This window comes from Theropithecus gelada, chromosome 5 (genome assembly GCF_003255815.1).
Source record: "Theropithecus gelada isolate Dixy chromosome 5, Tgel_1.0, whole genome shotgun sequence".
NCBI classification, from domain to species: domain Eukaryota; kingdom Metazoa; phylum Chordata; class Mammalia; order Primates; family Cercopithecidae; genus Theropithecus; species Theropithecus gelada.
Window position 1 is genome coordinate 64186554 of NC_037672.1, and position 15486 is coordinate 64202039.

The 15486-nt window shown below is 40.9% G+C and overlaps 1 protein-coding gene across 2 annotated transcripts in view; it reads left to right on the forward strand.

Moving 5' to 3' along the window:
- The first annotated feature begins 3484 nt into the window (after positions 1-3484).
- Positions 3485-15486, forward strand: part of CNOT6L (CCR4-NOT transcription complex subunit 6 like) — a 103893-nt gene continuing 91891 nt past the window's right edge. Inside the window, exon 1 of one of the 2 annotated variants that reach the window (XM_025386293.1) lies at positions 3485-3645. In XM_025386293.1, coding sequence (XP_025242078.1) covers positions 3641-3645 — 5 coding nt within the window. In that variant the 5' untranslated portion in view covers positions 3485-3640. The remainder of the gene's footprint in view (positions 3646-15486) is intronic. The other variant, XM_025386294.1, reaches the window with a different exon arrangement.

Below are 15486 nucleotides of genomic sequence, written 5' to 3' on the forward strand. Positions count from 1 at the left end.
GATATCTTTTGAAGTGGAATCTTATGAGGAACTTTTTTTTTTTTTTTTTTTTTTTTTTTTTTTGAGACAGAGTTTCACTCTTGTTGCCCAGGCTGGAGTGCAATGGCACAATCTCGGGCTTACTGCAAACTCCGCCTCCCAGGTTCAAGTGATTCTCTGGCCTCAGCCTCCCGAGTAGCTGGGATTACAGGCGTGGGCCACCACACTCGGCTAATGTTGTATTTTTAGTGGAGATGGGGTTTCACCATGTTGGTCAGGCTGGTCTCAAACTTCCAACCTCAGGTGATCCACCACCCGCCTTGGCCTCTCAAAGTGCGGGATTACAGGCCTGAGCCACTGCGCCCGGCCTGTTTATTTTTTAATCTCACTGAAGACAATTTCTTGGCGTTTGTATAGTGCCAACTATCTGAAAACTTATTTCTCCAATGTCATTCTAATTGCAAATGAGAAAAACAGCAATCTATTTTTTGATAATATAGTTAATATATAAAAGTATTCCTTTCCTTTTGTTTTTAGTGAGTCAATCAATTTGATATCGTATAAAGAGGACATCTTTGAGAGTAAATACTAAACTTAACCTGCACTAAAATAAATGATCCTATGACAACATCCACTGTCCATCATTAACTCTGAAAGTTACAATTACCCCTCCCTGCTATGGATTGTGGTGCATTTACTACTTAAAATTTAGAGGCCAACAAAGAACATCCCATATATAAAGTTGACCTTCAGGACCACCAAAATCCACCATTTATTAGTGCTTAACATTCACAATGGCCCTGTCATTTTTCCCCACTACTGTCACTACCGCTAGGCAGCCTGTGAGAGTGGGCAGATGTCATATGGCTCACGTGTAAATGCCAGTGCTGTCAGCCCATCCTCCTAGACATTGTTGTGACTATTAATTTTGTGTCATCTCTCATACTTTCATTTCTGGTTTGTTCCGTGAGAATTTCCTGTTTATGTGTCAGCTTCCCCTACAATGATTGTGAGTTACTTAGGAAAAGGGACTATATATGCTTGGCTGTGTGTCTCCAATGCTAAACATAGCGTCTGGAACACAATATGCCCTCCACATGTGCTTGTTTATTGTATATGAATGAAAATTCATTGACTACTCATAGAAAATTTATCGTTAAAGATGCTTAAATCTGTGAGGTTATCACATTATCTGATTTGTATTTTTTCAGGTATTTATTTTCCTCTTTCCTTCCATATTTGGTAGTATTTCTCCTTGGGAGAGAGTGTTTGTGTGCCAAGGAGAAATACTGTGGCAAGATGCCACTGAGGCAGGTCCACTATTTGGACTCCTGAAGTGACTTGCTTGGCTTTTCTGCTTACAAAGTCAAAGATAAGTATTCATTTTATGTCAGCCTAGACTCTTAGTTGAGAAAGAGTGAGACTTCTTCCAGGCTTAAGGACGTTTTGACATGTTTTACAGAAGATGGTGTGGGGCTGGTGTTGCTAGGGAGGGAAATGGAAAATTAACATAGGTAGAAAAGAAAGTAGTCTGTGGTCTTGTGAACTGAGGGGCTTTTTTACTCACTCATTCACCCTTCTTGGTGCCAAGATGAAAGTGGTGCAATAGTTCTGCAATTGTGGACTCTTGTAACAGCTGTTCAGTTTTAGCTAAATGATGATTTGCATTTTTACCGCACCTTTCCCCCCAAGAGAGGAAGGCATTTTACATTCAGTAATAAGGCCTAAGATGAACTGCAACTAACGCAACGTGCTTAGTGTGCTAAACACTCCTATGGGGGGAGAAAATACTGAACATTGCTAATATACCCTTGACCAACACTGGTACATACACCAGTCCGGGCATGCATTGAGAAAGAGATTAAAATTGTGCAAAACTGCAACAGCAGTACTCTGCCTCTACAGCCGGTGTAATTTGCTTTTCGGACTGCTGGCGGTTAAAAGCTGAAGCTGGCCCACAAAAACAAAAACAAACCCCAGAAACTTAAAGTATCAGAGCCACGTTCACCAAGTAAACATTACTATTTCTAGTTTACATTAGGATGTTTTCATTCTGTAGATGGATGGATAAACTACCAAACAACAAACTAAAGTCTACAACAAGAAGGGAGAATTAGAAAATAGGACCAGGTTATCGCTAAGCGTCACAGGTTCTTTTATTTACCCTTCACGACACAACTTACAGATGTTACACGTTTTAAAAAAAAATCGACCGAAGAGGTCAGGAAACATTTCCTTCGGTCACTTCACCTCACCTGGCGTCTCCGCCACCTAAACCTACGCTCCGCTTCGCCGTCAGGTCGCCTCGGGCGAGGAGGGTGCAGTAAACAGCGCCCACACAAGAACCCGGGGTGAGGCGGTTTTCCGTCTCTTCCGCCAAGGCTCTGTGGATGTGGGTTTTTGAAACCCTGCCACTCTTCTCAGCCCCGCTCCTCGCTCAAACCAGGGAAAGACAGTGAGAAAACAGTCAGGGCAAAAGAGAAAACCAACAAGAAGCCCCGGCCTCCGCGCGCGCACCGCGACAAAACGCGGCGCACGGGGGGCGGGGCCAAAGCGCGGCGTAGAAGCTCCGCCCCGTCACCGCCCCGCCTCCTTCCCCTCACCCCAACCCTCCGCGCTGTGGAGTGACTGACTCCCGCCAGCCCCTCCACGTCAATCAACCCTCCTCCTTCTCGCACTCTCTGCACCTTGTTATTAATCTCAATACCGATATCGCCCGGACGTCTCTCCCCCGGCCCTCGGGGGTGTGAACGTGTGTGAGCGGAAGCGAAGGCACCGAAAGCTGGCGTCTCTGTTCAACCGCGGCCCCAGCAGCACCCGGCGCAGCAGCAACCCCCGCAGCGGCGGCAGCCCAAGCACCAGGAGGCCAAGGCCAAGGCCAGGCTCTGCGTGGCTCTCGGAGCAATAGCCGCGGCTCCGGCCCTGCGGGGGCGCAGCTTCCTTCGGCTGGGGCCTTCGCGCCGGCGGCCGCGGCCCCGGGGCCTCTCCTGCGCGCCTGGGGTCACTGTCCTCGAAGCCCGGCGGCGCGGCCCTCGTCCCCCTTCCCGCCCCCCGGTCTGTCTCCTTCTCGCTCCCTTCAGCCGCCCTCCGCGCCGCCGCCTCTGCCGTTCGTCAGGCGGCCCGGCCCGGCCCGCCCGCCCCGCATCCCCTCCGGCCGGTGCCTCTCCCCCCGGCGGGCTGCCTGCATGTCTTTGCTGCCCTCAGCCCCGCCGCCACCGCCGCCGCCGCCTCCCCCGCCGCCGCAGCACCAGCACCAGCCGCCCCGTCGCCGCCGCCGCCGCCGCCGCCCGGACCCCGGCGCGCTGAATGCAGGTGAGGAGGGGGCGCGGGCCCCCCGAGACCCCGGGCCCGGGTTCCCTGCGCGCCCGCCCGCGAGTCCCAGGTCTGGGCCCGGTTTGCCGCCGCGGCTTCCCCTCGGGGCGGGCGGGAGCGAGGCCCGCCGTGGGTGTTTGTGTTTGCGTCTGCGGCCGCGGCTCTGGAGGGGAAGCATCTGTGGGGGCCTGGTGCGCGCGCGCGCGCGTGTTTGTGTGTGTATTTCCCCTGCCGCGGGGAAATGGCTGCTGTTGCTTCTTCTGGGCCAGAGGAAGAGAATGAGGTAGAGTGTTCTTGTGCCTCCGAGTAGGATCGAGAGTGTTGGGAAGAGGAGCGCGTCCCCGGGGAAATGAGGTGGGAGAGGGACAAATGTGCGTGTGGGTGTGCGAGTTGGGACTTTGGCGGGTGGGGGGGCGGCCCGAGGACCCACGGCGAGTGGGTGTGTGTCGGGTGACTGGAGGGGGCGGCGGGGCTGACCCGCGTCTCTTCAGAGGCGGGCGAAGGTTCCGGGGTGTGTGTGTGTGTGTGTGTGTCGGGGGTGGCCCGGGGCCGGGACCCCAGAGTGGCGTGTCCCTCCTGTTTTGTGGCTGAGGCTCCCGAGCCTCGCAGGTGAGAGCTGCTCCTCGGGGGCCGGCCGGGGAGGGCTGAGTGAGTGCGGCACACGCGCGGCAGCGGGGCTGGGAGAGCTGCGGGTCGGTGCCGCGCCGCCGTTCCCCGGCCGCGGCAGGAAGCGCGCCGGCCTGCAGCGCGGCCTAACCGCCTGGGCGCCCGCCCGCCTCCCTGGACGCCTCCCGGGACGCCGAGCCCGCGCGAGCCCACGGCGCTGCTTCGGGCCTGGGCAGGTGAGGGTCGGAGGCGGGACGCGCCGATTGCCGTCGCCGTGGCCGCCTCCGCGTCTCCTGAGAGGCGAAGGCTTATTTTGGCGTTCCAACTGCAAGCCTTCGCCCGGCCGGCTGTGGGACTCGAGGGAAAGTGAATCAGAACAGTTGGGAATCCGCGGTGTCGTGTTCCCTTCTTTTCATCCTTCCCCTAAGGCTGTGTGGAGGGACTGAGTAAATATTTTGGATTTTTGTTGCAAATACTTTGCCGTTGGTAAGTTTTTTTTTTTTTTTTTTTAATTAGACAAACATTTTCTTGGAAGGGTTGAGGAAGAAAGGGAAACTGGCTTCCCTGGCCAGTGGTATTGGTGGGACTGGGTGGATTTTGTGCATTTGAAATTGTTTTATCCTGCCTCCTAGGGGGAGAGGCGTGTACGCGCCGCCGAGCTGAGGAGCTGGGTGAGGAAGAGGAAGTTACTGGAGCTGTCATCCTCCTTAACTCGGCCGGCTATTGAGCTTACACTGTTTAGGTGGATTGTGTTCAGGGAGTTTAGCTGAGCCGTTTGTACACATTGGAAGCACAGTGTTACATTTTACCGTATTGCCTCTAGTTATCTTGTCAATGAAGATAGGCTCAACAAACACGTTTTCCTCAGTCTCCAAAAACTAAATCAAGCAGCCTCTGTCGTCTACTCAGCATGTGCTGCTGGAAAGCTATTTTGAGACTAGTCTAAGCAAAACTCAATTGTAAAGATAAACCTGCTGCCAGTAGGTGTACAGTACATTTCAGAGCCAAGTACAAATGGCATTTGGATAATTATTTGCTAATGTGCTTTTCTACTCCAACCTCATTACATTTGTATGTAGTTAGATCATTTAGCTAGAACCCTACTATGGATAAAATCATAATACAGATTCGATCCTTGTAGGCCGTACTCTGTGTCATGGCCAGAGATTGCTCTTTGCACCTGGTCTCACAAAGAAATAGTGTATGCTGTTCACGGGGAAGTGGAGGGAAGAGAAGGAGGGGCGAAGAGCTGTTCTCTATTACCACTACTGGAAAAATAATTTAACACACGCAGTTAGTGGGAAAAGGACTTGTTTTACAGACTTCAGTTAGCATCCCAGCTGTGTGATTTTTCTTAGCTGTTTGACCTTAGGCAACATACCTAGTATCTATAAACCAGAGTTTTTATCAGTCACAGAGAGCGAATACCTTTATAGTAAGGTCGTTTTGAGAATAGAATGAGAAAATATATGTTTGGCATATAGTAGATGCTTAGTTAAATTTTAGTTCTGCCTCCTGCAGCCCTGACTATGGGCATTGAAGAGCCTTTGTAAGCACAAATATGATTAATTATTTAGAGCAATATTAAGTAACTATAACATAAAAAAGACAATGGAATCTTTCAGAACCCTTCAATGTACAAAAGGTATATATATATAAATGACTTTAGTGTATATGAGAAGTCATTTTTCTAATAATAAAAATGGTCATTAAAATAGCCTAGTCATTTATAAAAATAGTTATACTTAATATTTTTTTCATATTTTCAAATAGACCATCTCTCAGTTTCATTATTCTTTATGATTTTTGTTTTGTAGCCCTGGAAAAAAATTTGCAACCACTATATAGCACATACATGTTTCAATACAGTTAAACGTTAAAAAGGATCAAGGAACCAAAATTTATATAGATCCCTAAAGTTTAAATACTATGAAAAATGCTAGCTCACGTTGACTGATTTTGGTAAACAAAACCTCTTAGAATATTTCTCTGAATGTAAGGTAAAATCCTGGGTCAACTTAACTTTCAATAACTTTCCATTTTTATTATTTTGTCTGGAGTAGGAAACGTGTTCTTAAATTTTAACTGTGCTGTGTGGAAAAAATAATATCATGGAGAGATATGGAATTTAAGGTAAAGATAACAGAAAAGTTAATATATTGTTTTCTTTTTGTTTTGAGTAAAGACAGGACAAAGAAAATGTGGGAGTTTGGTTTAAATTTGTCATGGCCCTATTTACAAATGCCAGGTTTCCCTGTAGGACTTACGTAATTTATTTGTATCAATAAATAATAAGCTGTAAAAAATCTTATTTTCTAAGATTCAAACTAAAATTTCAATACATTCAGTATAACTTTTATGCATTTTTTTAATATAAAAATTTCTGTGAAGCTAAGAGTCACAGGATGGGGAGGGGGAAGCGCTCATTGAGGGGCTTGAATTTTTGTAAATAACTAGGGGCAACTATTAGAATGCAAAATATGATTTTCTTGAAGTGTGTATGGAGTGTGTATTTACACTGAACAGAATATTCTGCCATATGGTTATATTTAAAGGAATAATTCTTACCTTAAAACTCTAAATGATACTTTTTAATACCTTAGAAACAATGAAATAGAAATGAATTTGCTCTTATTTAGTATTTGATAAAGTAATTTTCATTGGACTTTATTAATTATTTTCAAAGACTTCATAATTTTTTTTAATTTGGGAGAATTGGTGAGAACGTTTCTGTAGTAATCATGAAAACAGATAATATTGAACTATAAAGATATTTGGATATGAAGTGGAAGTACTAAGGCTATTTAAACTAAAGGAATTATGTTACAACAAAATCAAAGTGGAAACTTGTTTAGATTTTAAAATTTAATGTTACTTAAATGGGTTTTTAAGCAATCTTTCCAAAATATCTGTTATTAATGTCTTTAGGGAGAATTGGAATACTTAGGAATTTCTGTGTGTATTACTTTGGGTAATGCTAATTAGAGTAATAAATACATTCCAAAATTTCAGAGAAGTTTACTTGCTTTCATGACAGTTCAGTGCAGATGTTTACTTGCTTTCATGACAGTTCTACTTGCTTTCATGACAGTTCCAGTGCAGGTGCTCCTGGTTAGCAGATTTCTTGTGGCTTTCCTCTATGTTGTAGTTTAGGAACTCATACAACTTATATCTTGTGACTCCACCATTTCTTAGGGCCTTGAAGTCCTCCTTATTACCTGAAGACCATTTCTTAAGAAACTCCGGACTTAAATGACAAACGTTCCTCCAAATTTTATTGGCAAGATTTGTCACAGAGTCTTATTTGAATGCAAGGGGAGTGGGAAATGTCCCTGGCTGGTGGAAAGCTTGGCCATCTCTGCTACAAGGGGCATTTCATGGTGTTATTGTAGATGTTAGCATATATTTATGAAATTACATCCAAAAGGTGAATTATGGTAGTTAAGAATTGCTTTCCATCTTAAAAGAGTAAAATTGTATGTGAGTGGAGAGTGGTGGGGAGAGGAGAAAGAAGAGTCATAGGAGTGGGACGGTGAAGCTCTCATCATTGAGGGGCTTGAATGACAAGTGAGTTTCTGTAGCTATTTAAAGACATACATTTTTCAGAGAGCATTACAGTTGGATCCTGTAACCTTTAGTGGGTCTCTCCTGTACTATCCAGTTTTTGATTGTCATTGTGCTTTAATGAGTTCTGGCAGTTTGAGTTATTTCTCTCTGTATTTTGAAATCAGTTCAGATCAGTAGGACAAAACTCTGAATTTCAGTTTCTGGGTATAGTTTCATAGGAAACACATTTTTAAAATTTTCTTCCTCTGTTATTGGGATAGATGATGATTATTACTTTTACTTTGAGGGAAATCTCATTTAGGTGGACCTTACCATATTCTCTTGTTTGTTGCTGCAGTTTTTATAATTCTAAAGTTATTAAAATTAATACATATGAGCCTTAACCCAGAAAGAACAATAAAATCATCAAGTAAACAACAGAGGCTTAATTATTAATTTGTGCTCATGCTTCATGATGAAAATACTACAACTTTCTTTTACTAACTGCACTGACACTGGATCTCTAATACAGTAAATGGTATTTTGTCACTGAACAACTTTAATTTTGATTGAATCACAATTTATTCTATCATTGCCCAGGGTTGTTATAATGTGAAACCTCAGCTCTGGGTCACCTTTACTTATCTTTTATTCTAACAGTTTGGTTAGGGATCTCTGGGGAGTTATATATAATCTCTTTATTTCCTAAAAGGAAGATTTTGGAGTAGTCTGGTTGACTTCTCCATGGTAAATACTTCTCTAATATCTTGCATCTTGAAAATTGAAAACCTAATCTGAGGACCCACTCTGTACCCATTATTGTACCCAGTTCTAAAGAGAAGTATGAAAGATGTAGAAGAGACTCTTGCAAGGCTTATAGTTTGTGAGTAAAGGAGATAAAGCATATAATTTAGTTACTTCAAAACAAATGAACTAGTGCAAGTCAATACGATATAAACTATAGACATTCTGAGACATAAAATGGAATGTCAGTTGGGTCAGGAATTACTTAAATGGTTGATTTCTTTTGGGCACCTTTTATGAGGTATAATTTAGATAGCTTAGAAGTAATGCATTTAAAGTGTACAGCTCAACAGTTTTTAGTATATTAACAATTGTGCAACCATCACTATAGTTACTTTTAGAACATTTTCATTACCTAAAATATAAATCTTGTATCTTTCAAGAGTCACCCTTCATTCTCTTATGCCCCTAGTTCTGGGCAATTACTGCTTCCTTTCTCTATAGATTTGGCCAATTTTGGACACTTTGTACAAATGCAATCTTAACATATGGTCTTTTATGATAAGCACCTTTCACTTACCATGTTTTCACGGTTCATCCGTGTCATAGCAAGTACTTCATTCTTGTAATGGGTGAATAGTAAGTCAGTGTAAGAATACACCACATTTATCTATTCATGAGCTGATGGACATTCACTTTTTGGCTATTATAAATCATGCCGCCGTGAGCATTCATGTACAAGTTCTTATGTATGTATGTATGTTTTGAATTCTTTTGGATATGTACCTGAGAGTGGAATTGCTGAAACATATACCACTTTGTGTTTAAACTTTTGAGGAACTTGTAGACAGTTTTCCAAAGCAGTTGCAGTATTTTACGTTTCCACCAGCAGTGTATGAGAGCTCTAATTTATCCACTTTGTGCCAACAATTGTTATTATCTCCTTTTTTCATCATAGCTCTCCTAGCGGGTGTGATTTGATCCTGGTTTTGATTTGCATTTCCCTGATGCCTAATGATGCTTTTTATGTGCTATTGGCCGTTTGTATATCCTCTTTGGAGAGAAGTGTGTGAAAAGACTCAAAATCTTTGCCCATTTTTATAATGAGTTTTTTTTTTTTAATTACTGAGTTGTAAGAGTCTTTTATATACTCTAGATGTGTCCCTTATATATGATTTGCAAGTATTTTCCTCCATTTTGTAAGTTGTCTTTTCATTTTCCTGATGGTGTCGTTTGAGGCACAAACGTTTTCAGCTTGATGAAGTGAAATTATTGTTATTATTTTGCTGAGCTTTTGGTGTCGTATCTAAGAAATCATTGCCTAATCTAAGGCCACAGAGATTTACTTCTGTGTTTTGTCCTGAGAGTTTTACAGTCTTAACTCTTACATTTAGATCTTTGATCCATTTCGAATTAATTTCTGTACATGATCTGTTATAGAGGTCTAATATTTCTTTGCATGTGGATACTCAGTTGCCCCAGTACCATTTATTGAAAAGATTATTCTTTCTCCATTGAATTGTGTCATCACCCTTGTCCAAAATTAACTAACTGTGTGAGAATTTATTTCTGGACTTTTAATTCTATTTCATTGATTTATATGTTTATCCTTACACTAATATGGTCTCAACTATTGCAGCTTTGTAATTGAGAGTTCTGATTCCTCAAACCTCTCAAACTTTTTCCTTTTGAGAAGAAAAAAAGAAAAACTCTTTTTTTCTTTTTCAAGATTGTTTTGGCTATTTGAACCTCTTGTATTTCCATATCAATTATAGGATCAGCTTGTCAGTTTCTGCAAAGAAGTCAGCTGGAATTTTGATGGAGATTGTGTTAAATCTGTGCATCAATTTTGGGACCACTGCCATCTCAATATTAGGGCTTCCTGTCCATGAACATGGGATGTTTTTCTATTTATTTAGATCTTCTTTGTCAACAGTGTTTCATAGTTTTCAGAATATAAGTTTCATACTTCTGTCGCTGCATTTCTTCCCAAATATTTTATTCTTCCAGATATTGTAAATGGAATTAAAAAAAAATTGGGGGTTTTTTGCATGGCAAGTGTATAAAAATACACTTGATTTATGTTTGTTGATCTCATATCCTGCAACCTTGCTGAATTTCTTAGTTTCATTAGTTTTTGTTTGTTTGTTTGTTTGTTTGAGACGGAGTCTCACTCTGTCACCCAGGCTGGAGTGCAATGGCGTGTTCTTGGCTCGCTGAAACCTCTGCCTCCCGGGTTCAAGTGATTCTCTTGCCTCAGCCTCCCGAGCAGCTGGGATTACAGGCGCCCACCACCATGCCTGGCTAATTTTTGTATTTTTAGTAGAGATGGGGTTTCACTGTCTTGGCCAGGCTGGTCTTGAACTGCTGACCTCGTGATCCACCAGCCTTGGCCTCTCAAAGTGCTGGGATTACAGGTGTGAGCCAGTGCACCCGGCCAGTTTTAATAGTTTTTAAGTGGATTCCATATGATTTTCTACATACGAATATCATGTCACCTTCAAACAAATGATGTTTCAATTCTGCTTTTCCAATATGGATGCATTTTAGTTTATTTTCTTGCTTCATTGCCCTGAATAGAACCTGCAGAACATAATTGAAAAGAAACATCAAGAGAAGTCACTTGACTTGCAGCAAATCCTTGTCTTGCTCCCAATCTTAGGGGGAAAACATTCCATCTTAAGTATGATGTTAGCTGTGTGGTTTTTTTTGTTTGTTTGTTTTTTAAACTGCTCCTTGTGGAGAAGGGCTAGCCCATAGGCAGGCAGTGTGCAGAAAGTAGTGAGCTATAAATTTTTCATGAATAGCCTTTATCAGGTTGAGAAAGTTCATTTCCTAGATTGTTGAGTGTGTGTGTGCGTGTGTGTGTTTGTGAGAGAGTGTTAGGATTGAGTTTTGAGGGAAGTGTGAAATGTGGATTAGAAAAGTAAAGATGCTATGTCAGGTAATAAGGGGCAGATAATAATGCTTAACTTGCTGGAGGAAGAGGGGCTAGCTTTTCCTCCTTTTCCCTGTCCCTTTCTGCCCCATTCCTTTCTTGTTTTTGTTTTTGTTTTTTTGAGACGGAGTATTGCTCTGTCGCCCAGGCTGGAGAGCAGTGGCCTGATCTCAGCTCACTGCAACCTCTGCCTCCCAGGTTCAAGTGATTCTCCTGCCTCAGTCTCCTGAGAAGCTGGGACTATAGGCTAATTTTTGTATTTTTAGTAGAGACGGGGTTTCACTATGTTGGCCAGGCTGGTCTTGAACTCCTGACCTTGTGATCTGCCCGCCTCATCCTCCCAAAGTGCTGGGATTACAGGTGTGAGCCACTGCGCCCGGCCCTTTCTTGATCTTTAATCATCTTCATATCAGTACACATACACATTTGGAGATGGTTTAATCTTTTACTGATCTGAATAGTTAAGATTTTTTGAGCAGTGGAAAGTATCGTTTCTGTTGAAAAATACTAAAAAGCATGTGGAGAATTTCTTACTGAGTAGCTTGATAGCTAGGTTTGGAGGGCATCAGAGGAGATACTAAATCATAAATGAAGTGCCAGCCATGGACTTAAAAAGAAGTGAACACAATGGAATTCTTTAGCCATAAAGAATGAAATCCATCTTCAAAAAGAATGAAATCCTGTCATTCTTGGCAACTTGGATGGAACTAAAGGACACTGTGTTAAGTGGAATAAGCCAGGAACAGAAAGGTAAAAACACCACGTATTCTCACTTCTAGGTGGAAGCCAAGAAAAGTCGATCTCATGGAAGTAAAAAGTAGAAAAGGGGATTCTAGAGGCTGGGAAGGGTAGGGGGAAGAGGGCTAGGGAGAGAGATTGTTAAAGGGCACAAAATTATAGCTAGATGGGGGAGTAAGTTCTGGTGTTCTGTAGCACTGTAGGATGACTATAGTTAACAATATTATTATGTAGTTTCAAATAGCCAGAAGGAAAATACTGAATGTTCCAAATGCAAAGAAATGATAAGTGTTTGAGATAATGGATATGCTAATTGCCTTGATCTGATTGCTACACATTGTATGTATGGAAACATCACTGTGTACCCCGTACATATATACAATTAAATGCCAATTAAAAAAATTTAAAAAGTAAGCAAACATTTGCCATATTGGGGCTATGGTTAATAAAAAATTTTATGTTTAGTTTAATGTACTTTGAATCTAGCTGTCAGCTGACATTCTCCCACCCTAAACATTTCAGCATCAATGGCTTTGTTTTTATAAGTTTTCTTTATAATTTTCTAATTTAACAAATTTCATAGGAAACTTTGCTTAGTAAGGTAAAGTTGTGTTTCCCTTTGATGTGGTGATTACCCTTTGTTTACTTTTTGAAATTTTAATTGTGTTCCCATGCAGCCATTTTCTGATTAGATAAATATTTTTAAAAATTTTTATTTTTGTCTTTCATGTATAGCTCTGAGAAGTTAACTTTGAGTTTAGCTAAGAATATTCCTGTTAACAGGTGAAATTGGAAAGTGGTAATAGAATTTTTATTTTGTATTTTTTTTTGTAGCAGGATTATTTTCATTAATTCTTTTTAGTCCACTTTAAAATTTTGGTACAGATAAAATTTATAATTATTTTTTAAAAAATAAGTAGTTTGTTTTGCTCTATGAGAAACTCATTATTTGTACTGAATAGATGCCTGGTAATTTGGGGCTTTCAAATATTGTTTTCATTTATTAACAATTGAAATTGGTGACACAAAATAGAGATTAAAACACTTTATGTTCCTTATAGTCATCTTTTGCAGAGAGAACCTCCCTCTCTAATCTTAAAGTTTAAACTCTATTTTTCTCTTTCCCATATTACTTAAATAGGTTTCCGAAATGAGTAACATAAATTAGAGTTATATAATACCAGCTACAAATACTGCTAAAAGAATAGAACTAAATTTAGTATATCCCAACTTTAATGTCTCTCTATACAAAGACTTTGTTGGAATCTCATATCCATTGCTTTCTGATCATAATGTTTATTATATTTAACAAAGCAAAACCCAGAAATTACTTACAGGGTATGTTCTTCTATAGGTTCATATTTAGTACAATCTTCTGTAATATCTACATATAATTTTGTGGAACAACATAATGTGAGTTATATACAGAATGGTAGCCTTGAAACACTGTAAGAATTTGAATCACCAAAAGTATAACCTGTTAATTAATATTTATTAAGCTTCTATTTGTTATAGACTATTGTATTCAGGGTTCTGGGGAATAAAAAGAAATGCAGAATAATCTTTCTACCAGGGAATGAAACTAATATTTATTTGACTACTGAGTACCAAGGAATGTGAAAAGCCACTCCCCTCCTTCCCTTTAAATGTGTAATCTAAATTATTCTTCTTGAAAATCCTATGAGAGAGGCAGTATGATTCTCATTCTAAAGCTGGTTAAGAAAGTGAGCCTTGGATCATCCACTTTCTAGCTCTACAGAAACTCATTTAACCTCTCCATGCTTCAGTTTTCTCATCTGTCATAGGGCGATAATATTCCTTATCTTGTAGAGTTTTATGAGGATTAAATGATGTACTGTAAAGTATTTAGGACACTACCTGGCACATCTGTAGTAAAAAACCAAACTAAAAATCAATACACGTACACTATTACTGTTTCCTATTAGGAAAGAAGTTAATTAACATGCCCAAGATTACAACCAGATCTATTTGAATTTAAAACACTCTTATAGTATAATGCTTACACTTATAGGATGTTTAAGTTTGGATCTAGTAAACAAGTGAAGGCAGAATATGCTAAGTAACTAATATTAAGTGCTGTGACATACAGAGTACATATGGATTTTAAACTACAGGCATAAGTAAGAGAGGAGATAAATGTTGCTCTTGCCTTTATGATGAGAAGAAAGGCAGAGAAAAAATTAATAGACAACTGCAGTATCTTCCTTGCTAGTCTACAACTTCCATTATATCTCATTTAACATCTTTTCCTTTATATACATTGTCACTAGGGAAATCCTTGTAAAATTCATCCCACATTGCTTACATTCTCTACTTGTAATCCTTTACTAATAATAGTTAGTGTTTTCTGGTTACCTACTATGGGGCTAGGGTAGGAGACAACAAGCTTCTCTTCTTTTCTCTTTTGTCTTCTCTTTCCTTCCTTTTTTTTTTTTTTTAAATGGTAGAGTCCCACTCTCACCCAGGCTGGGGTGCAGTGGCATGATCTCAGCTCGCTGCAACCTCTGCCTCCCAGGTTCAAGCAATTCTTCTGCCTCAGCCTCCCGAGAAGCTGGGGTGGCAGGCGCACACCACCACACCACACCTCACTAATTTTTGTATTTTTACTGGAGATGGGGTTTCACCATGTTGGCCAGGCTGGTCTCGAACTCCTGACCTCAAATGATCCTGCCTCAGCCTCCCAAAGTTTTGGGATTACAGACATGAGCCACCATGCCAGGCCTAGCAAGCTTTTTTCTGTGAAGGGACAGATGTAAATATTTTGGCTTTTTGGGTCATGTAAGATCTCTGTTGCATATTCTTTTTTGCTGTAATTTTTTGTTTTTTAACAATCCTTTAATTTTTGTTGTTGTAATTCTTTTTTAACAATCCTTTAAGAATGTAAAAGCCATTCTTTGCTGCCAAATCAGTCTGGATGCAGTTTATTGACTGACCCTATGCAAGGAGATTTACGTGAACTCATTTCTTTTTGTAACAATCCTGGTAAAGTTGATATTATTAATTTCTACTTTACAGTTGAGGAAATTGAAGCTTAGAGAGGCAGATTTGATGAAGGTCAAGTAAGTGATAGATTGAGGCCACTGGAATACCTAAACTTGTGTACTCTCTAGGATGTCTTGCTGCTTCCTGTTACTTTTAAATAAGATGCAGATTTCTTAGCATTATATGTAAGGGCCATGATGATCTTGTCTTTGCTTACTTTTCTAGTTTTTGTATTTGTTACTCCTCTCTCTCACATATTCTGTAGTGAGTGACTTACAGCCTGGTCTGTGCTTTATATATGCCTACAATACCTTATAAACTTTATCACCTCATTGATTTATTTAATAATCTACCTCTGGTACTGTCTACTCTGGGAAACCTCACTTGGTACTTCCAGTCCTGCTTTATGAACTTTTTCTGTGCTCTTCTAGCATTCTGTGCATTCTTCATTGATAACACTTACTACATTGCCTTGTGTTTGACTTGGCTTTATGTCTCTGTTTTGCATTAGACTGTGAGTTTTTTTTTTTAAGAGATGGAGATCTGGCTATGTTGCCCAGGCTGGCCTTGCATTCCTGAGCTCAACAGATCCTCCCCCTGTAGCCTTAGATTGTAGGATT